This window comes from Pristiophorus japonicus, chromosome 2 (assembly GCF_044704955.1).
Source record: "Pristiophorus japonicus isolate sPriJap1 chromosome 2, sPriJap1.hap1, whole genome shotgun sequence".
Classification (NCBI taxonomy): domain Eukaryota; kingdom Metazoa; phylum Chordata; class Chondrichthyes; family Pristiophoridae; genus Pristiophorus; species Pristiophorus japonicus.
In genome coordinates this window covers 334,952,611-334,976,545 of record NC_091978.1, presented here as the reverse complement: position 1 = coordinate 334,976,545, position 23,935 = coordinate 334,952,611, and the positions used below count along the sequence as shown (strand labels likewise).

The window sequence follows — 23,935 nt, the reverse complement described above, 5'->3', positions numbered from 1 at the left end:
AGTACCCCCTTCCTGCTTTCTCGCCATAACCCTTGATCCCCCGAGTAGTAAGGACTTCATCTAACTCCCTTTTGAATATATTTAGTGAATTGGCCTCAACTACTTTCTGTGGTAGAGAATTCCACAGGTTCACCACTCTCTGGGTGAAAAAGTTTCTCCTCATCTCGGTCCTAAATGGCTTACCCCTTATCCTCAGACTGTGACCCCTGGTTCTGGACTTCCCCAACATTGGGAACATTCTTTCTGCATCTAACCTGTCTAAACCCGTCAGAATTTTAAACGTTTCTATGAGGTCCCCTCTCATTCTTCTGAACTCCAGTGAATACAAGCCCAATTGATCCAATCTTTCTTGATAGGTCAGTCCCGCCATCCCGGGAATCAGTCTGGTGAACCTTCGCTGCACTCCCTCAATAGCAAGAATGTCCTTCCTCAAGTTAGGAGACCAAAACTGTACACAATACTCCAGGTGTGGCCTCACCAAGGCCCTGTACAACTGTAGCAACACCTCCCTGCCCCTGTATTCAAATCCCCTCGCTATGAAGGCCAACATGCCATTTGCTTTCTTAACCGCCTGCTGCACCTGCATGCCAACCTTCAATGACTGATGTACCATGACACCCAGGTCTCGTTGCACCTTCCCTTTTCCTAATCTGTCACCATTCAGATAATAGTCTGTCTCTCTGTTTTTACCACTAAAGTGGATAACCTCACATTTATCCACATTATACTTCATCTGCCATGCATTTGCCCACTCACCTAACCTATCCAAGTCACTCTGCAGCCTAATAGCATCCTCCTCGCAGCTCACACTGCCACCCAACTTAGTGTCATCCGCAAATTTGGAGATACTGCATTTAATCCCCTCGTCTAAATCATTAATGTACAATGTAAACAGCTGGGGCCCCAGCACAGAACCTTGCGGCACTCCACTAGTCACTGCCTGCCATTCTGAAAAGTACCCGTTTACTCCTACTCTTTGCTTCCTGTCTGACAACCAGTTCTCAATCCACGTCAGCACACTACCCCCAATCCCATGTGCTTTAACTTTGCACATTAATCTCTTGTGTGGGACCTTGTCGAAAGCCTTCTGAAAGTCCAAATATACCACATCAACTGGTTCTCCTTTGTCCACTTTACTGGAAACATCCTCAAAAAATTTTATCTGAAAGATGCTATTTTGATATGGCCAATATAATGAATTGTTTTCCTTCACAACTAGTCTCTACCTCGATAGCTGCAATTGCAGAAATACATAGAACAGGATATCTAGATTGCTTTGACTGTAACAAGAAGATAACTAATAAAAAATACCCTACACAAAAACAGTGTGCAACACCAATCCTCAGCTATGCTGCTGCTGAAAATACATCAGTAGTTTTCTAAATTAATTTTTACATTACAATATACTTTCCAAGCATTTCAGTGAATGCTAGCAATGGCCATTGAATACAATTGTGGAAAATCACTTGCACATTTTACAGCAATGCACTGTAATGCAGAGAACATAGTAAACCTGAACATTCTATCCAAATAAATTAATGGTCAAGATTTAACACACTGTTGCTAACAAAACTGACATAGATTTATAACAACAACAATTTGCATTTCTATAACGCCTTTAATGTAGTAAAACGTCCCAAAGTGCTTCACAGGAGAATTATCAAACAGAATTTGACACTGAGCCACATTTTAAGGAGTGTCTTAAATGAGGAGAGGTACAGAGGCAGAAAGGTTTAATGAGGTAATTCCATAGATTAGGGCCGATGCAGCTGAAGGCGCAGCCATCAATGGTGGAGCTATTAAGGTTGGGGATGCGCAAGAGGCCAGAATTGGAGGAGCGCAGAGATCTCAAAAACTTATAGGGTTGGAGGAGATTACAGAGTTAGGGAGGGGCAAAGTCATGGAGGGATTCAAAAACAAGGATGAGAGTTTTAAAACTGATGCGTTGCTGAACCTGGCGCTAATGTAGGTCAGCGAGCACAGGGGTGATGAGTGAACGGAACTTGGTGCGAGTTAGGATACAGGCAGCAAAGTTTTGGATGAGCCAAGTCTCTGTCGGGTGGAAGATGGGAGCCTGGCCAGGAGAGCATTGGAATAGTCAGGTCTGAAACCAAAGGCACGGATGAGGGTTTAAGCAGCAGATGAGCAAAGGCAGGGGTGGAGTTGGGGTCGATGTTACGGAGGTAGAAGTAGATGGTCTTGGTGATGGAACAGATATGTGGTTGGTTCAGCCTCAAACAGTTGCCATGGAGAGGCATAGAGTTGGTGGCCAGGGAACAGAGTTTGCGGCAGGGACTAAAGACAATGGCTTCGGTCTTCCCAATATTTGGTTGGAGGAAATCTCTGCTCATCCAGAACTGGATGTCAGACAAGCAGTATGACAAATCAGAGACAGGTCGGTCGGATGAGGTGGTGGTGAGTTACAGCTGGATGTTGTCAGCGTTGATGTGGAACCTGCCGCTTTTTGGATGATATCGCCCAGGGGCAGCACGTAGATGAGAAATAGGAAGAGGCCAAGTATAGATCCTTGGGGGGGGGGCTCGAGAGGTAACGGTGCGGGAGTGGGAAGAGAAGCCATTGCAGGTGATTCTCTGACTATGACCGGATAGATAAGAATGGAACAGGCGAGGGCATTCTCACTCAGCTGGATAACGGAGGAGATGGAGTTGGAGGACGATGGTATGGTCAACAGTGTCAAAGGCTGTAGATAGGTCGAGAAGGATGAGGAAGGATAGTTTACCTTTGTCACAGTCACATAGGATGCCATTTGTGATTCTGATAAGGGGCATTTCAGTACTGTGGCAGGGGCGGAAACCTGATAGGAGGGATTCAAACATGGAGCTGCGGTAAAGATGGGCACGGATTTGGGAATCGACAACATGTTGAATGAATTTGGAGAGGAAAGGGAAGTTGGAGATGGGGCGATAGTTTGCAAGGCCGGGGGGGTGTTGGGGGGAGGGTCAAGGGTGGGTTTTTTGAGGAATATAACTGGAAATCTGCAGAATTCCCATTTTGTTAAGAGTGCTGTGTTTTTTTTGGCTCCCAAGCTCCCCCTTCCCCTGAAAGCACTGACTCTGAACCTGGCCACCTCTCTAATAGCTAAGTGGCCTCTCTTTCTCGGTGAGCCTAAGTAGTGGGTGACTAGCTGGGGCACTGAGACTGATCGTATCTTCATCTGCCACTCACACACTTCCCAGCATGGCAGCAGAAACTGTGGCTGCTTTTGAAACATCTACCCTCTGGGGTGGGGGCAGGGAGGATGGAACGAATCCTGCTTAAGTAGATAGCAGCTTACAATCCTGAATCCTTGTATTATTGTACATTTGAAATCTTCTCTGGAGAAACGAAACCTCCACTAGTGAAAGTTCACATTAAAGTTCTTTTTTAATAAGATCTCATGATTCATTGACATAACATTCTCCCCCCCCCCCACCCCCCACCCCCCAAAAAACTGTTATTCAACATCACACTTTTACACAGTTGAGGATTCTGTACAGGTTTAAAAAGAACTGAGCTCAGGTTCCAAGCACTGCTTAAGGTACAGAGTAAAAATGAAATCTAGAAAAAAATTGTATTCAATGAACACATCTGTTTAGAGTTTACAGTACAAATAATTAGTAAGACATTGTCTGAAGTGCAATATCATTGCTTTGTTGATGAATTGAAAACTGTAAAATGAAATAAAAATACTTCAATGTTTTGTTAAACAAAGAGCCATTCTTTACAGGAAGTAGACCCAATGGTAAGCCTTATATTTGGACTTATATAAAAACCTATTTACATGAAACCATTACAGTTTGTATCACATCTACATGTACATCAGCACCGTAATGCAACAGCAGTGCAACTACAAAACTAGGCCTACTTTACTTGGTCCCTAAACACTTTTATTTAGAGGAAGCCTTAATTTAACAGCTTTTTAATAATTAAAAACTCATTTGCACCCATCTACTGTTGGTTACCAAATATTTCATCAAACTCTTGCATCCAGCCTTCCGTCGATCCACTTTTGATTAGAGAGTCCATCAGATCTACACTGTCTGATAAATTAGAGAAGGAACCAGCCCCTGATTGGCTGACGTAATTGAAGGACAAGTCCTGACTTGTGGTTCTTGCATGATACCCTTGACCTGGGTTGCTTTGTGCATAGCAACCTGCTGTCAACTGTTGGCCTGTGGCCTGGTTAAAACCAGTCATATTGTGGATTGTCTGGGTCATGCCAGACATAAGTATTTGTCTAGGCTGGTTGGTCCTTGGCTGTCCTGCAAAATGAGACATCATTTGTCCTCCAACTGTACCAGCAGTGTCAAGAACTGGCTGACCCACTGACTGGGAAAAATGTTGCTTGACCATCTTGTGTTGACCAGGTTGCATTGGATAAGCTGATTTGTTGTTGAATGGACTTAACTCACTGTTAGCCTGAGTTCTGTTGGGCAAGCTCTGCAAACTGTGTTGCTGCCAGCTTTGAGCCGGTGTGCCAGAGCTTCCGATCAGCTGTAGTCTTTGAACTTGGGCCTTGGGCATTGGCTGCCCTACAGGTCCTTTCACTTGTTGTTGTTGTTGTTGGGCTAACACAGGATTTCCAATTAGGTTTTGTCCATAACCAGCTACCATTCCAACCCCTTGTCCTGCAATAGGCTGTTTCTGCATCTGGCTAACGTTACGTGCCATGCTCGCATTACTTTGGTTTGAATGCTGAAGAATTTGGTTCATGCCTGGACTCATACTGTACATTCCTTGTTGGCTGTTCTGGGCATTACTGTAGGACACCATGCCAATCTCTGACTGACCAGTGGTGGCAGGTATCGCACCAGAATTCTGGACCGGTGTCATCTGTATCATGCCTGGATTCTGTGCCATCATTCGGGGACTTCTCGCATTCTGGAGAGCCTGGTTCCGTGCAACTGCCAACTCTTGGGCAGTACCTGCAATGATAAAGAAATAAAACAAGTTGGATTTTACTACATTGTAACTGACCATTTTAAAAGGATATTCAGTCTGTGATCAGATTATTTTGTTGCCTTTCATGATAACAGTATGACATCAAGTATTTCACATAGTGAGTTCAGTTCCATTAAAATCTAGATTGGAACTGAAGTATGTCATGCTATGATATAGTTCAGTGATATGGTAGCCTTCTGGTATCTTGGTTAAGTGGGAATTCTTCACACAAGACTAGAATGTGAGTATTTGACTTTGTAGATGTCGGTTCAACCTTTCCTTACACCCTAACAAGCACACACTTTCCAGCAGGGATCACTGGATAGCAACAAGAAGAGCAGCAAATTGTATTTATATAGTGCCTTTAACATAGTAAAACGTCCTAAGGCACTTCACTGGAGTATTATAAGACAGAAGATTTAACACCGAGCCTTATAAGGAGAAATTAAGGCAGGTGACCAAAAGCTTGGTCAAAGAGGTAGGTTTTAAGGAGCGTCTTAAAGGAGGAGAGAGAGGAGAGGTTTAGGCAGGCAATTCCAGAGCTTAGGGCCTAGGCAACAGAAGCAACTGAGAGCAGGGCCCACTTGCCAGTTTCTCCACCCAAGTACTCTAATCGGTCTGAGCTCTCATTACCACATTAGCTGAGACCAGCCAACTCAGCGCTGATCAGGTTTTGAACCTGGGAGCTTTTCCTTCTGTATGCTTTAGTACTACAGCATGCAGTGCATCATTTCCTCATTAAGCCCCCCGAGAAACAATTACAACTAATTAACTTTAGATTTTAATAGGTAACTTATTTATCCCCCCCCCCCCCCCCCCCATTTCTATCACTGAGGAAACCTTGTGCCACACATCAGCTCCTGTCTGAGGGACAGCAGGCAACCTATTTCTGGAAGTTTGGAAGATCACCTTGCAGTGACCCCTAGTCTCCTCTTCTTCTCTGCAAGGTAATGCCTGGCCTACGCTTGGCATCTATTACTCTTCACTCCAGCTAAGATTGGAAACTTACTTAGTGGAGAATCACAATAGTAAACCTCCTGCCCACTGCTCCATAGTATAGAGTTCAGGGCCCCAAGACTCTGTCATTCTACATAGCCATTAGTTGACAACTACTGTGCCTGCCACCCTCCCTCCCACAAACAAGACTTTGAATACAGGTTCCAAAAGATATATTATTTCTAATCATCATATTAAAATTGAATCTTTCCATGTCTCTGCATCTTCCTCCACTTCAAATGTTTATTGACTCTTCCTTTAAAAGATGCCTTAACTACTTCCTGTAGCAAAGCATTCAATGATCCAAAACTCTCTGCTTAGTGATTTTTCCTAATCGCTCTCCTCACTCTTTTAATATCAATCTTAAATTGATGACCTCCCCTATCACTGTAGTGTTCCCCGATTCACCCCCTCAAAACCCTTCATAATTCTAAAAACATGTATTAAACTTGCTCATAGCCTTCTCCGCTCCAACAGAAATAGTACTAATATTTCAAGTCTCTTATAACTATAGTTTCTCATTCCTGGTATCATTCTACAGTGGTGAATGTACCCGAGGGTGAATGAATTGCTTTGACCGTTAAACATGTATTGTGCACTGCCTCATGCTCAGTAGTTAAGTGCACCACCTGATGTGCTACTCAGTCATACAGACCAAAAGCCCCAGGTTCAATTCTGAATCTGTGCTCAGTCAGTTGATCTCAACTAAGGCAGCACCTACATGCGACAATTGACTGCAATGCCTCTGCACTAGGGAGGGAAAACAAAAATCAATCACATTCCCTACTCTCTAGTGACTTGTTCTAAAATGTTTACAGGTGCAGATGTTGGTTGAGGACAGAATGGAGCTCAGCTGTGATGTGCTCCACAGTCGAATAGTCATGTTGACACTCATAGTCTAGGCTCACATGTTGAATAATTGCTTGAGATACTGGAGGGCAGCTACAGCTCATGGAGCTATACCCCAGGATAAGTTAGCGTTTTCAGATTAGAGAAGAAAATTGGAAAAACGTTAGTCCCATTTTATATACAGCAATGCCAATAACTCAATTCAACCCCTGAAAGCACCATGTAATCAACATGTATAGTGGCCATTGAAATTTGTATTGTGAAAGCAATAAAAAGTTTAATAAAGAAGTAACATTTTCAATGCCCAAGATTGTGGAAAGGTAAATGATGGGCGGATGATTCTGAGGCACCTTCTTATTCATTTTTAATTGAAAAAAAATGAATTAGTATGACAAAAATGAAGCAGGGAATTGATTTTCAGGAGTAAATTTGAGTAGTAATCTGTACAACAATAACCTAGTTATCAGCAGTCAGAATGAATTCAGAAACAATCTCTTTGACACCAACCCAAGTGGATTATGGAAAGCTCAATGCCGTGGTGTTCCTCGACTTCCCGAAGGAATTTGACAAACTTCCACATGAAAGGTTATTAATTAAACTCAAAGTGTAAGTGATTCAGGGATTCAAGAAATTGGCTGAAGGGTAGAAATCAATGGCTCGGAATTCGCGATCAGCGGTGAAGCGATGGCGCTCGCCGCTGACCTCAATGAAAGCTGCCCACAAAGATCTAGCGATCTCAGTGGCATCAATTTCAGCCCTCCTGAACGTAGTTTGAATCTTGAACCAAATCAAGCAAATCGCCAGCATCCAGCAACAGTGATGTCTTCAAGCTGGCTAAACAGCCAATCACATTGAAGAATTCTCATAGACAATAAACCAGAAAGTAAAATGTAGAGATTATAATTTATTTTTAATAAATGTTATAGAGAGCGAAATAAAGATTGGGACATACACATAGGATTAAAGCAGAAGCTCAAATATCAAACAAACTTCTAAAAAAATTGTAACAAAAATTTGTAATTCTTAATCATGTTAACCATTTGGCATTGCACAAATATAAAATTTGTTTTTCAGGATCAGAAAGGATGATCAGCAGTCAGTACACCAACCCAGTTACACCTCTTTCAACAAGGCTGAATGATTTAGTGTTTTTTTTACTAAACAGTGATATTCCAATGTAAAAGGGGAAGTTTTCATTAGTTCAAGTGATTTGAATTGATTGCCGGCTCTGGGGAGTTCTACTGTGCAACCTGTTAAGCAGGGAATGACTGACCGCAACTTCAGAATTTCCGTATTTATCTGCGCATGCGTTAAATCCTGAACTTGCTGTCAGTTTCAGAGGGGTCATGACAACGAATCCTGACAGTTTTGCTGTCATTACCACTGCAAAATCTGAATGCTTGCTTGTTAGCAGAGTACGTTAGGGTGGTATGTGTATGGGGGATGGGGGCGGGCAATACAGAGGGTGATGCCCTACTACTGTTTCCGATTTAAAGAAATTACCTGGATTCAGAAACCTAAAGCAAAATGATCACATTTTAAAATGATAGAAAACTCAGAGGAGCAGTGGAATATCAAGAAAATATATAAGTGGGCAGAAAAATGGCACATGAAATTTAATGCAGCCAAATGTAAAATACTGTACACAGGAAGGAAACATAAGAACAGGTGCACTCCATTGAAATAGCTATGGATGTAGCCAAAAGTGATCTGTGGGTCTTAGTAGACTGACACGCAACATGTCTAACCAATGCAGAGCAGCAAAGAACAGTGATAGAATGTTTAACTACATAGGCAAGCCAGTTAAATACAAGTCAGAGGAAGTGTGACCAAGCTGTACAGTGTTCTGCTGAGACTGCTCCTTGAACAATGCATCCAATTCTGATTGCTGAGAGACAAGGGAGACATTCAAGTGCAATGCAGAGAAGAGCTATCAGGCCGATTCCAAGTGTCAAAAGACTGAGTTATGAGGGAAGACTTGAGAAACTTTGGCTTTTCAACCTGGCAAGGAGGCATCTGAGAAGTAGTCTTATAGAGATATGTAAAATAGTTAACAGAATGGAAAATGTAAACCCAAATATTACTTAGGTTAAATAGCAAGATTAGGACAAGATGACATTGATTCAAAATTGAAAAAGGCAAATTTAGGACAATTATCAGGAAATTCTTCACACGAAGAGTGACCAATGTGTGGAATAAACTTTCAGGAACAAAAGTGGAAGCAAAAACCTTAGCATCATTTAAGAAACTGGATGCTGAAATGAGGAAGGGGAGGGGGGGGAAAGTTTAGGATCTTTAAGGGTAGATGAACTAAGATGGGCTCAATGGCCCACGAATGACTACACTAAACGAGTAATGACATTTAAAAAAAATATATACTTCTAGTTTCGCTGAGACTAGAAGCAGCTATCTGTGCAGGAGTCATCCAGAACCTGCTGATAGTCTCTCTCCATTCTGACCCATGTTAAATCCTATCTCCAGTCATGTGCCAATAATTCCCATGGTGGGTCTTTCAATCTCTTGCATAACTTTAGCAGAAACCCCAGAGAAATGGCATAAACAGCTGTCTACGCTGTTTCTCCTAGGATTCTGTCAGTCTTCTGTCGAAGTTACAGTAGGAGATCAGGGAACAGCTGTGGAAATTCTAACCCTCAGTCTTCAAGCACCAGACAAAACATTAAAATTCATTATCAAATGGAAAAACAGCATCTCAAACACTAGAATATTCGACAGTTACAATCTATGGGCTCAAAATTGGCCCACCCCTTTTTTCGGCGCACTCACCAGAGATGCATCGACTTTGTGGGCTGAAAAGGGCGCCGATAAAATCTCCCCTGATTCTGGCCGCTGTGTTGTCTCTCTCGGGGCTTGGCGCGGCATGGCCAGTCAATTGGGGGACGGAGCTAGGGCCCTGCGCCAGAAACAGTGCCGGCAGCTCTGCACATGCGCGTTGAAGTGTGCGCATGCGCAGTAGCTCCTGCCTTCAGCCTCTGCGTATGTGCTGCAGCGTGGGACCTGATGTATCCCGCCCCTATCCCGGGCCGAGTGACCTCCCACACAGACCGGCCCGTTGCCTTCCTGAGCTAGAAGGCCACAACAAACAGGTTGGTGCGGAGCCCAAGCCGGGGCGGCGGGAAGAGTTTTAATCCGGGGGGAGAGTTTTGATCCAGGGGGGTGAGTTTTGATCCCTGGGGGAGGTGGAGGTGGGGAGTGGGAAAGTTTTAATCCTGGTGGGGGGGGGGGTGCAGGTGATAACTGTGTAGCCAGTATTTTTAATGAGCTTACTGAAGACTTTCCTTAACCCTGTTGATGAAAATACTTTCCTAACCAAGTTAATAGAAAATACTTTCAAATGCATCATAATCAATTCTTGAACATTAGATTTGGTGAAATAATTTTGCTTGAATTTTCAAAATATTTAAAAGCATAAAACAAACAGTAAATTTCCTGGCTATATGGTATAACATATTTCTATGATGGTGGATGAGCTTAGGCGGCTGGGAGAATATAAGAACATAAGAATTACGAGCAGGAGGTACTTCTATTTTTTATTTGAGTATTTTGAAAAAATTATGTAAATATGTTTTGTCTCTTTACTTCTTTTATTTTTGTAGTTTAAGCTTCCATGAATGCTTCTGTTGTATAGTAAATTAACTTTGCGAAGTTTGTCATATGATGTCCTGTATAGCTGTTTGATTCTATTCACATTCTTTAGTCAAGTCATTAAGTTCTGCTGGCCTCCGATGTACCTACCTGCGCTGACGCTGGCCTAAGTTAGTTTGGAGTAACTATTAGCTGTCCAAAGTGGCCTAAATGGCCAAAACGGGCGTAGGTGGCTGGTAATGCCCCCGTTTGAAAAAAACTAAACAAAACTAAAAAAATCCTAACTAAGTGCAAAGTGAATGTGCAAAATGGGGATTTTTAAGATAGTCCAGAAAAATCAAGATGCTCCAAAAAAATGGAGCAACTCCTGGCCAATTTTGAGCCCTATAATCCTGTGTACGTAAAGAATGCCCTGAGCAGGTTTGAAATGCATACGTTCCAGCAGTGATATGGGTTCTCCAGCCCCCACCCACCCCAGATAATAGTCCCCATTTTCCACTCCTGCGGGCACTGGCTGTAGACTGGGTACAATTCTATTGGTGCTGCCAAGTCTGCAGCCCTTTGCTTAATTAGTCATTCCTCATAAACCCAGCAAAGCTATTCAATCAAGCATGGAGAGTATCACAATTGAACCCAATCCTATTCTTCCTCAACATTCACACACACACACACACACACACACACACACTTTACAGCAGGGGTCACTGGGTAGTGATCAAGAGCAGAAATCCTAGCTGCCTTTCCCCTTTCTTGTCCAGGCACACAGTGGCAATTTGTCGCACTGACTGTTGACCTGGCTGAAATTAAGCTAATGCCACTACTGCAGTATTCCAAAAGGGTGAATGCTGTTCATACATTTCCTGCGTTAGTGTTTTGGTATACTACCGGCAAAAAAAAAACAAGACAGTGATCACTCTGGTCTCCTGAACATCACAGACGGAGGCTGGACTGCTAAGAGATGCAGCTTGCCACCAGTTCGTCGTGCTTTCACTAAATCCTCCATCCCCGATAAAGGAAAGCCTATTCATTACGTTGCGGTACAGATTTCACATATCTTTATTAGGTAGATCACTCTAATGTGATAATGGTAATGTGTTCTATTCAAATGCAATCATGTGGAAATTAGCTCAGAAGGAGCAAAAATATGGGAAGAATGCCTGATTGGCAGTACAAGCAGAAAAAAGGCAATCTGTAAAGAATCTTTTTCTCCAATTATTTTCCCTGGATATCTGAAGGTGCTGACCATTGCTGGGGTACATACCACATATCCACTCCATCACCAAGACTGTCTACTTCCACCTCCATCACATTGCTCGACTCACCCTGCCTCAGCTCATCTGCTGCTGAAACCTCCTCCATGGCTTTGTTACCTCCAGACGACTATTCCAAGGCTCTCCTGGCCGGCCTCCCATCTTCCACCCTACCTCAACTTGAGCTTATCCAAAACTCTGCTGCCCGTATCCTAACTCGCACTAAGTCTCATTCACCCTTCACCCCTGCACTTGCTGATCTACACTGGCTCCCGGTCCGGCAATGCCTAGATTTTAAAATCCCTCCAGGTTTTCAAATCCCTCCATGGTCTCACCCCTCCCTATCTCTGTAACCTCCTCCAGCCCTACAACCTTCCGAGATATCTGCCCTTCTCCAATTCTGGCCTCTTGCTCAACCCCGATTTTCAATGCTCCATCATTGGTGGCCATGCCTTCAGCTGCCTAGGCCCTAAGCTCTGGAATTCTCCCCATAAACCTTGCCACTTGTCTACTTCTCTGTCTCGCCTTTAAGACTCTCCTTAAAACCTACCTCTTTGACCAAGCAGTCCTAATATCTCCTTATGTGGCTCGGTGTCAATTTTTGTTTGATAATGCTCTTTTGAAGCACCTAGGAACGTATTACTATGTTAAAGGCGTTATATAAATGTAAGTTGTTGTTGGTACAGTTCGCCAGGTACTGCCATACCTCTGGTACCTCACCCAAGTGGCCATTCTTCAGAGTACTGGTGGGGGTAATGGTGGCTCTGGGGAGTGCAGCCAGAGCCAAGTCCATGGCACCACGGGTGGCTCAGCTGCACAGATGGGGGAGGAAGAAGAATGAAAGAGCTATAGCGGTAGAAGATTCGCTAGTCAGGGGAGCAGGCAGGCGTTTCTGCGGCTGCAGACGTGACTCCAGGATGGTATGTTGCCTCCCTGGTGCCAGGGTCAAGGATGTCACTAAGCGGCTGCAGGGCATTCTGGGGGGAGAGGGTGAACAGCCAGAGGTTGTGGTCCACATCGGCACCAATGGCATAGGTAGAAAGAGGGATGAGGTCCTACAGGCGGAGTTTAGGGAGCTAGGAGAGAGATTAAAAAGCAGGACCTCAAAGATAGTAATCTCCGGATTACTCAGTGCTACGAGCTAGTGAGTACAGAAATAGGAGGATAGAGCAGATGAATACATGGCTGAAGAGATGGTGCAGGCGGGGGCTTTAGTTTCCTGAGGCAGTGAGACCGCTTCTGGGGGAGGTGGGACCTGTACAAGCCGGATGGGTTGCACCTCAACAGAGCCGGGACCAATATCCTTGCGGGGGGGGTTGCTAGTGCTGTTGGGGAGGGTTTAAACTAGCTTGGCAGGGGGATGGGAATTTTAAAATAGATTCAGTAGAGAGGGGAGTAAAGCTGGAATTAGAAAACAAAAATAAAGAAAGTGAGTTTGAAGGAGGGAGGAAACAAGCAGGAAAAAAAGCATAAAAAAACAAGCTTAAAGGCACTTTGTCTAAATGCATGTAGCATTCGTAACAAAATAGATGAGTTGACGGCACAAATTGAGACAAATGGGTATGATCTGATAGCCATTACAGAGACGTGATTGCATGTGACCAGGACTGGGAATTAAATATTCAGGGGTATTTGACAATCCGGCAGGACAGACAGAAAGGAAAAGGAGGTGGGGTAGCTCTATTGATAAATTATGGAATCACTGCAATAGTGAGAAACGATATTGACTCAAATGAAAAGGATGAAACAGTTTGGGTGGAGATAAGGAATAATAAGGGGAAAAAGTCACTGGTGGGCATAGTCTATAGGCCCCCTAACAGTAGCAACTCTGTTGGTCGGAGCATAAACCAGGAAATAGTGGGGGCTTGTAAAAAGGGAACAGCAATAATAATGGGTGATTTTAACCTCCATATTGACTGGACAAATCAAATTGGTCAGGGTAGCCTTGAGGAGGAGTAGATAGGTTCCTTGAGCAGTATGTAACAGAACCAAATAGGGGGCAGGCTATCTTAGATCTGATCCTGTGTAATGAAACAGGATTAATAAACAATTTCCTAGCAAAGGCTCCCCTTGGAATGAGTGATCATAGCATGATTGAATTTCAAATTCAGATAGAGGGTGAGAAAGTTGGATCTCTAACCAGTATACTGAGCTTAAATAAAGGAGACTATGAAGGTATGAGGGCAGAGTTGGCTAAAGTGGACTGGGCAAATAGATTAAAGTGTAGGACGGTTGATGAACAGTGGTGTACATTTAAGGAGATATTTCAAAACTCTCAAGAAAAATATATTCCAGTGAGGAGGAAATTCCAGTGAGGAGGAAGGGGTGTAAGAGAAAAGATAGCCACCCGTGACTAACTAAAGAAATAACGGACTGTATCCAATTAAAAACAAGGGCATACAAAGTGGCCAAAACTAGTGAGAGGACAGAAGACCGAGAAGCTTTTAAAAGCCAGCAAAGAATGACTAAAAAAATGATTAAGAAAGGGAAGATAGACTATGAAAGTAAACTAGCACAAAATATAAAAACAGATAGCAAGAGTTTCTATAGGTATATAAAAAGGAAAAGAGTGGCTAAAGTAAATGTTGGTCCCTTAGAGGACGAGACCAGGGAATTAGTAATGGGGAACATGGAGATGGCAGAAATCCTGAACAAATATTTTGTATCAGTCTACGGTAGAGGACACCAACAATATTCCAACAGTGGATAGTCAAGGGGCTAGGGGGGGGAGGAACTTAACACAATCACAATTACTGAGGAGGTGGTACTCAGTAAGATAATGGGACTAAAGGCAGATAAATCCCCTGGACCTGGTGGCTTGCATCCTAGGATCTTAAGAGAAGTAGCGGCAGGGATTGTGGATGCATTGGTTGTAATTTACCAAAATTCCCTGGATTCTGGGGAGGTCCCAGCAGATTGGAAAACTGCAAATGTAACGGCCCTATTTAAAAATGGAGGCAGACAAAAAGCAGGAAACTAAAGACCAGTTAGCCTAACATCTGTGGTTGGAAAAATGTTGGAGTCCATTATTAAAGAAGCAATAGCAAGACATTTGGAAAAGCAAAATTCGATCAGGCAGAGTCAGCATGGATTTATGAAGGGGAAGTTTGACAAATTTGCTGGAATTCTTTGAAGATGTAATGAACAGGGTGGATAAAGGGGAACCAGTAGATGTAGTGTATTTGGACTTCCAGAAGGCATTTGACAAAGTGCCACATAAAAGGTTACTGCACAAGATAAAAGTTCACGGGGTTGGGGGTAATATATTAGCATGGATAGAGGATTGGCTAACTAACAGAAACAAGAGAGTCGGGATAAATGGTTCATTCACTGGTTGGCAATCAGTAACTAGTGGGGTGACGCAGGGATCAGTGCTGGGACCCCAACTGTTTACAATCTATAGTAACAACTTGGAAGAAGGGCCTGAATGTAACGTAGCCAAATTTGCTGACAAAGATGGGAGGAAAAGCAATGTGTGAGGATACAAAAAATCTGCAAAATGACATAGATAGGCTAAGTGAGTGAGCAAAAATTTGGCAAATGGAATATAATGTTGGAAAGTGTGAGGTCATGCACTTTGGCAGAAAAAAATCAAAGAGCAAGTTAGTATTTAAATGGAGAAAGATTGTAAAGTGCTGCAGTACAGCGGGACCTAGGGGTACTTGTGCATGAAACACAAAAGGATAGTATGCAGGTACAGCAAGTGATCAGGAAGGCCAATGGAATCTTGGCCTTTATTGCAAAGGGGATGGAGTATCAAAGCAGGAAAGTCTTGCTACAGCTATACAGCGTATTGGTGAGGCCACACCTGGAATACAGCGTGCAGTTTTGGTTTCCATATTTAAGAAAGGATATACTTGCTTTGGAGGCAGTTCAGAGAAGGTTCACTAGGTTGATTCCAGAGATGAGGGGGTTGACTTATGAGGAAAGGTTGAGTAGGTTGGGCCTCTACTCATTGGAATTCAGAAGAATGGGAGGTGATCTTATCGAAAGGGGGCTTGACAAGGTGGATGCAGAGAGGATGTTTCCACTGATGGACAGACTAGAACGAGAGGGCATGATCTTAGAATAAGGGGCCGTGCATTTAAAACAGAGATGAGGAGAAATTTCTTCTCTCAGAGGGTTGTAAATCTGTGGAATTCGCTGCCTCAGAGAGCCGTGGAAGCTGGGACATTGAATAAATTTAAGACAGAAATAGACAGTTTCTTAAACGATAAGGGGATAAAGGGTTATGGGGAGCATGCAAGGAAGTGGAGCTGAGTCCATGATCAGATCAGCCATGATCTTATTGAATGGCGGAGCAACTCGAGGCACTATATGGCCTACTCCTGTTCTTATTCCTTACGTTCTTATATGTGAATCCAAACAATAAATGCCAGTAGGCTTTTTAACAATGGAGGGCATCATACTTGAGCCTGATTCTAACCTCATCCTCCATCCACACGAATGCACGTTCAGCATGAGTCAATGGAGGGCAATCAAAAGCTTGAACCTTGGCTGCTAAGTTTTTTTCCTTCCCCTTCCCCTTCGACCGTCTTGGGGTGCTGAGGCCAACTGTAGCATCCCAGCAGAAATTATCTGACTCAGTTCTGACTGGGGATTCAATAAATACAGAAACATTCTTAAAATACACCGCAGGTCATCAGCATATATAAAGAAAGAAGGCAGATTAATGAATCGGGTGGAGAATCTTTGTTCGGATGCTAATGGAACCTTCAGAATTCCAGCATTCGTAGGTTTCTTTTCATATCTGATACTGTCACCTTTCTGGTTTGCATGGTTCATTCCCATGTCGCTCACTGCATTTCTTCATTGAGTGTTTGGGGGAATCCAACAACACTGCTCTTAAGGCACTAATTTGAACTTACCATGTTGATCGTGGAGGAGCTGGCAGGTTCTGAGTGACTATACAACTAACTTGTCCTGTTTAAATGTTTATGTGACATATGGAATAGCAACCCCTTCATATATTACAGGTAAAGCCATTGGTTTCGTTCTTTTTTAAAACATAAAAGAAAAATGGGATGGAATTCCAGAAAACATCAGTAAAAATCTGAGTGTGGGGAGCAGGGGGCAAGTCATAAAAAACGAATTGGACACATTCAGTTGCTGTAAATCGACAGCCTTATCTATAACCAACGTCAAAACAAAAATACTGAGTGGAACTGTAGGACCTCACAGATGAAACAACATCAAATTACAATAATCACAATGTATGGAAAATATTGCTGAGTCCAGAACGTATGATTAATGTTTATGGTTTCACCTATTTACAGAAGTCAGATGGATTTTTGGATTTTGGTCAGATTGATCACCGGGATCCCTCAATCCCCCTGCCCATACCACCCATCTCTTGACCGATTCTTGGTACCTCCTTCTCTGCCAATTATCAATCAAACACTTCGAACAATCTATTCAGAAGAACCTTTTATGTCCACATTGTGATGCACCGTAGTTGGTCTTCTGCTATGGCTTTTAACAAGAATTAGCATGTGTCTATTTTGTCCAAGTTATTTTCTCCTTTCTCATATTCAGTTCTCTTTTTGGGTAACAGGCCAATTTCAGGTGAGAACATGGGTAGCTACATGATCTCTTCCGAGGCCCCTGCCTATGCCGCTCTTGAGCTGATTGTCAAGAGGTGAGAGCGGCTCAGTGACAACTTGTCCTCTGACCATCACGTCCCACAGCAGTGTGGGACACATTGGCAAAGCAGCAGTCTGCAGTTGTGAATTGTTCCATGCCATCATGTATTTCTGCTCCAACTTTCCCATCTCTCTCTCTATATATTTATATATACATTAAAATTTTACAAACATTTCCCTTAATTTTTTTTAACTGATAAGGGAGCTCCGACTCAGTAGGTAAATGCACTTTGTGGCTTAGAAACATAGAAACATTAAAATAGGTGCAGGAGTAAGCCATTCGGCCCTTTGAGCCTGCACCACCATTCAATATGATCATGGCTGATCATGCAACTTCATCACCCCATTCCTGCTTTCTCTCCATATCTCTTGATCCCTTTAGCCATAAGGGCCACATCTAACTCCATTTTGAATATATCTAACATAGAAACATAGAAACATAGAAAATAGGTGCAGGAGCAGGCCATTCAGCCCTTCTAGCCTGCACCGCCATTCAATGAGTTCATGGCTGAACATGAAACTTCAGTACCCCCTTCCTGCTTTCTCGCCATAACCCTTGATCCCCCGAGTAGTAAGGACTTCATCTAACTCCCTTTTGAATATATTTAGTGAATTGGCCTCAACTACTTTCTGTGGTAGAGAATTCCACAGGTTCACCACTCTCTGGGTGAAGAAGTTTCTCCTCATCTCGGTCCTAAATGGCTTACCCCTTATCCTCAGACTGTGACCCCTGGTTCTGGACTTCCCCAACATTGGGAACATTCTTTCTGCATCTAACCTGTCTAAACCCGTCAGAATTTTAAACGTTTCTATGAGGTCCCCTCTCATTCTTCTGAACTCCAGTGAATACAATCCCAATTGATCCAATCTTTCTTGATAGGTCAGTCCCGCCATCCCGGGAATCAGTCTGGTGAACCTTCGCTGCACTCCCTCAATAGCAAGAATGTCCTTCCTCAAGTTAGGAGACCAAAACTGTACACAATACTCCAGGTGTGGCCTCACCAAGGCCCTGTACAACTGTAGCAACACCTCCCTGCCCCTGTATTCAAATCCCCTCGCTATGAAGGCCAACATGCCATTTGCTTTCTTAACCGCCTGCTGTACCTGCATGCCAACCTTCAATGACTGATGTACCATGACACCCAGGTCTCGTTGCACCTTCCCTTTTCCTAATCTGTCACCATTCAGATAATAGTCTGTCTCTCTGTTTTTACCACCAAAGTGGATAACCTCACATTTATCCACATTATACTTCATCTGCCATGCATTTGCCCACTCACCTAACCTATCCAAGTCACTCTGCAGCCTAATAGCATCCTCCTCGCAGCTCACACTGCCACCCAACTTAGTATCATCCGCAAATTTGGAGATACTGCATTTAATCCCCTCGTCTAAATCATTAATGTACAATGTAAACAGCTGGGGCCCCAGCACAGAACCTTGCGGCACTCCACTAGTCACTGCCTGCCATTCTGAAAAGTACCCGTTTACTCCTACTCTTTGCTTCCTGTCTGACAACCAGTTCTCAATCCACGTCAGCACACTACCCCCAATCCCATGTGCTTTAACTTTGCACATTAATCTCTTGTGTGGGACCTTGTCGAAAGCCTTCTGAAAGTCCAAATATACCACATCAACTGGTTCTCCCTTGTCCACTTTACTGGAAACATCCTCAAAAAATTCCAGAAGATTTGTCAAGCATGATTTCCCTTTCACAAATCCATGCTGACTTGGACCTATCATGTCACCATTTTCCAGATGCACTGCTATGACATCCTTAATAATTGATTCCATCACTTTACCCACTACTGAGGTCAGGCTGACCGGTCTATAATTCCCTGTTTTCTCTCTCCCTCCTTTTTTAAAAAGTGGGGTTACATTGGCTACCCTCCACTCCATAGGAACTGATCCAGAGTCAATGGAATGTTGGAAAATGACTGTCAATGCATCCGCTATTTCCAAGGCCACCTCCTTAAGTACTCTAGGATGCAGTCCATCAGGCCCTGGGGATTTATCGGCCTTCAATCCCATCAATTTCCCCAACACAATTTCCCGACTAATAAAGATTTCCCTCAGTTCCTCTTCCTTACTAGACCCTCTGACCCCTTTTATATCCGGAAGGTTGTTTGTATCCTCCTTAGTGAATACCGAACCAAAGTACTTGTTCAATTGATCCGCCATTTCTTTGTTCCCCGTTATGACTTCCCCTGATTCTGACTGCAGGGGACCTACGTTTGTCTTCACCAACCTTTTTCTCTTTACATACCTATAGAAACTTTTGCAATCCGCCTTAATGTTCCCTGCAAGCTTCTTCTCGTACTCCATTTTCCCTGTCCTAATCAAACCCTTTGTCCTCCTCTGCTGAGTTCTAAATTTCTCCCAGTCCCCAGGTTCGCTGCTATTTCTGGCCAATTTGTATGCCACTTCCTTGGCTTTAATACTATCCCTGATTTCCCTAGATAGCCACGGTTGAGCCACCTTCCCCTTTTTATTTTTACGCCAGACAGGAATGTACAATTGTTGTACTTCATCCATGCGGTCTCTAAATGTCTGCCATTGCCCATCCACAGTCAACCCCCTAAGTATCATTCGCCAATCTATCCTAGCCAATTCACGCCTCATACCTTCAAAGTTACCCTTCTTTAAGTTCTGGACCATGGTCTCTGAAATTACTGTTTCATTCTCCATCCTAATGCAGAATTCCACCATATTATGGTCACTCTTCCCCAAGGGGCCTCGCACAATGAGATTGCTAATTAATCCTCTCTCATTACACAACACCCAGTCTAAGATGGCCTCCCCCCTAGTTGGTTCCTCAACATATTGGTCTAGAAAACCATCCCTTATGCACTCCAGGAAATCCTCCTCCACCGTATTGCTTCCAGTTTGGCTAGCCCAATCTATGTGCATATTAAAGTCACCCATTATAACTGCTGCACCTTTATTGCATGCACCCCTAATTTCCTGTTTGATGCCCTCCCCAACATCCCTATTACTGTTTGGAGGTCTGTACACAACTCCTACTAACGTTTTTTGCCCTTTGGTGTTCTGCAGCTCTACCCATATAGATTCCACATCATCCAAGCTAATGTCTTTCCTAACTATTGCATTAATCTCCTCTTTAACCAGCAATGCTACCCCACCTCCTTTTCCTTTTATTCTATCCTTCCTGAATGTTGAATACCCCTGAATGTTGAGTTCCCAGCCCTGATCATCCTGGAGCCACGTCTCCGTAATCCCAATCACATCATATTTGTTAACATCTATTTGCACAATTAATTCATCCACCTTATTGCGGATACTCCTTGCATTAAGACACAAAGCCTTCAGGCTTGTTTTATTAACACCCTTTGTCCTTTTAGAATTTTGCTGTACAGTGGCCCTTTTTGTTCTTTGCCTTGGGTTTCTCTGCCCTCCACTTTTCTTCATCTCCTTTCTGTCTTTTGCTTTTGGCTCCTTTTTGTTTCCCTCTGTCTCCCTGCATTGGTTCCCATCCCCCTGCCATATTAGTTTAAATCCTCCCCAACAGCACTAGCAAACACTCCCCCTAGGACATTGGTTCCAGTCCTGCCCAGGTGCAGACCGTCCGGTTTGTACTGGTCCCACCTCCCCCAGAACCGGTCCCAATGCCCCAGGAATTTGAATCCCTCCCTGCTGCACCACTGCTCAAGCCACGTATTCATCTGCGCTATCCTGCGATTCCTACTCTGACTATCACGTGGCACTGGTAGCAATCCCGAGATTACTACTTTTGAGGTCCTACTTTTTAATTTAGCTCCTAGCTCCTTAAATTCGTTTCGTAGGACCTCATCCCTTTTTTTGCCTATGTCGTTGGTACCAATGTGCACCACGACAACTGGCTGTTCTCCCTCCCATTTCAGAATGTCCTGCACCCGCTCCGAGACATCCTTGACCCTTGCACCAGGGAGGCAACATACCATCCTGGAGTCTCGGTTGCGGCCGCAGAAACGCCTATCTATTCCCCTCACAATTGAATCCCCTATCACTATCGCTCTCCCACTCTTTTTCTTGCCCTCCTGTGCAGCAGAGCCAGCCACGGTGCCATGAACTTGGCTGCTGCTGCCCTCCCCTGATGAGTCATTCCCCTCAACAGTACCCAAAGCGGTGTATCTGTTTTGCAGGGGGATGACCGCAGGGGACCCCTGCACTACCTTCCTTGCTCTACTCTTCCTGCTGGTCTTCCATTCCCTATCTGGCTGTGGACCCTTTCCCTGCGGTAAGACCAACTCACTACACGTGATACTCACGTCATTCTCAGCATCGTGGATGCTCCAGAGTAAATCCACTCTCAGCTCCAATTCCGTAACGCGGACCGTCAGGAGCTGGAGGCGGATACACTTCCCGCACACGTAGTCGTCAGGGACACCGGAAGTGTCCCTGAGTTCCCACATGGTACAGGAGGAGCATAACACCCGACCGAGCTCTCCTGCCATGCTTTAACCCTTAGATACACTTAAACTGGTAACAACAATGTTAAAAGTTACTGACCAATATAAGAAGAAAAAGAAAAACTACTCACCAATCACCAGCCAATCACTTACCCCCTAGGCTGTGACGTCACCTTTGTATCTTTGCCTTCTCCCTGTAGCTGCACCGGTACGCCTCTCGCCGACCCCGGACTCGCGCTGCTCCGAGCTCCCGCCTCCTCGACTGACTGCTCGAACTGCTCGACTCCCGCTGGCCTTTATAGGCCTCTCGCCGACCCCGGACTCGCGCTGCTCCGAGCTCCCGCCTCCTCGACTGACTGCTCGAACTGCTCGACTCCCGCTGGCCTTTATAGGCCTCTCGCCGACCCCGGACTCGTGCTGCTCCGAGCTCCCGCCTCCTCGACTGACTGCTCGAACTGCTCGACTCCCGCTGGCCTTTATAGGCCTCTCGCCGACCCCGGACTCGTGCTGCTCCGAGCTCCCGCCTCCTCGACTGACTGCTCGAACTGCTCGACTCCCGCTGGCCTTTATAGGCCTCTCGCCGACCCCGGACTCGCGCTGCTCCGAGCTCCCGCCTCCTCGACTGACCGCAACAACTTTCTGTGCTAGAGAATTCCACAGGTTCACAATTCTCTGAGTGAAGAAGTTTCTCCTCATCTTGGTCCTAAATGGCTTACCCCTTATCCTTAGACTGTGACCCCTGGTTCTGGACTTCCTCAACATTGGGAACATTCTTCCTGCATCTAACCTGTCCAATCCCATCAGAATGTTATATGTTTCTATGAGAACCCCTCTCATTCTTCTAAATTCCAGTGAATATAAGCCTAGTCGATCCAGTCTTTCTTCATATGTCAGTCCTGCCATGCCTTTTCATCGTCTGTTGTACCTGCATGCCAACTTTCAATGACTGATGTACCATGACACCCAGGTCTTGTTGCACCACCCCTTTTCCTAATCTGTCACCATTCGGATAATATAGTGCCTTCCTGTTTTTGCCACCAAAATGGATAAACTCACATTTATCTACATTATGCTGCATCTGCCATGCATTTGCCCATCACCTAACCTGTCCAAGTCACCCTGCAGTCTCTTAGCATCCTCCTCACAGCTCACACTGTCACAGCTTAGTGTCATCTGCAAACTTGGAGATATTACATTCAATTCCTTCATCTAAATCATTAATGTATATTGTAAATAGCTGGGGTCCCAGCACTGAACCTTGTGGTACCCCACTAGTCACTGCCTGCCATTCTGAAAAGGACCCATTTATTCCTACTCTTTGCTTCCTGTCTGCCAACAAGTTCTCTATCCACGTCAATACATTGCTCCCAATACCATGTGCTTTAATTTTGCACATTAATCTCTTATGTGGGACCTTGTCAAAAGCCTTTTGAAAGTCCAAATACACCACATACATTGGTTCTCCCTTGTCCACTCTACTAGTTACATCCTCAAAAAATTCTAGAAGATTTGTTAAGCATGATTTCCCTTTCATAAATCCATGCTGACTTGGACCGATCCTGTCACTGCTTTCCAAATGTGCTGCTATTACATCTTTAATAATTGATTCCAGCATTTTCCCCACCACCGATGTCAGGCTAACTGGTCTATAATTCCCTGTTTTCTCTCTCCCTCCTTTTTTAAAAAGTGGGGTTACATTAGCTACCCTCCAATCCATAGGAACTGATCTAGGGTCTATAGAATGTTGGAAAATGACCACCGATGCATCCACTATTTCTAGAGCCACTTCCTTAAGTACTCTGGGATGCAGACTATCAGGCCCTGGGGATTTATCGGCCTTCAATCCCATCAATTTCCCTAACACAATTTCCTTCAGTTCCTCCTTCTCACTTGACCCTCGGTCCCTTAGTATTTCCGGAAGATTATTGGTGTCTTCCTTAGTGAAGACAGAACCAATTGGTCAATTGGTCTGCCATTTCTTTGTTCCCCATTATAAAATTACCTGATTCTGACTGCAAGGGACCTACATTTGTCTTCACTAATCTTTTTCTCTTCACATATCTATAGAAGCTTTTGCAGTCAGTTTTTATGTTCCCTGCAAGCTTACTCTCATACTCTATTTTCCCCCTCCTAATTAAACCCTTTGTCCTCCTCTGCTGAATTCTAAATTTCTCCCAGTCCTCAGGTTTGCTGCTTTTTCTGGCCAATTTATATGCCTCTTCCTTGGATTTAACACTATCCCTAA

General features: G+C 44.1%; 1 protein-coding gene across 2 annotated transcripts in view; it reads right to left on the bottom strand.

The window, feature by feature from the left end:
* Positions 1 to 3,474: 3,474 nt before the first annotated feature.
* The window catches only part of maml3 (mastermind-like transcriptional coactivator 3), a 516,812-nt gene continuing 496,351 nt past the window's right edge, over positions 3,475 to 23,935 (bottom strand). For both annotated transcript variants that reach the window (XM_070872145.1, XM_070872144.1), the window contains exon 5: positions 3,475 to 4,925. In XM_070872145.1, coding sequence (XP_070728246.1) covers positions 3,949 to 4,925 — 977 coding nt within the window. In that variant the 3' untranslated portion in view covers positions 3,475 to 3,948. The remainder of the gene's footprint in view (positions 4,926 to 23,935) is intronic.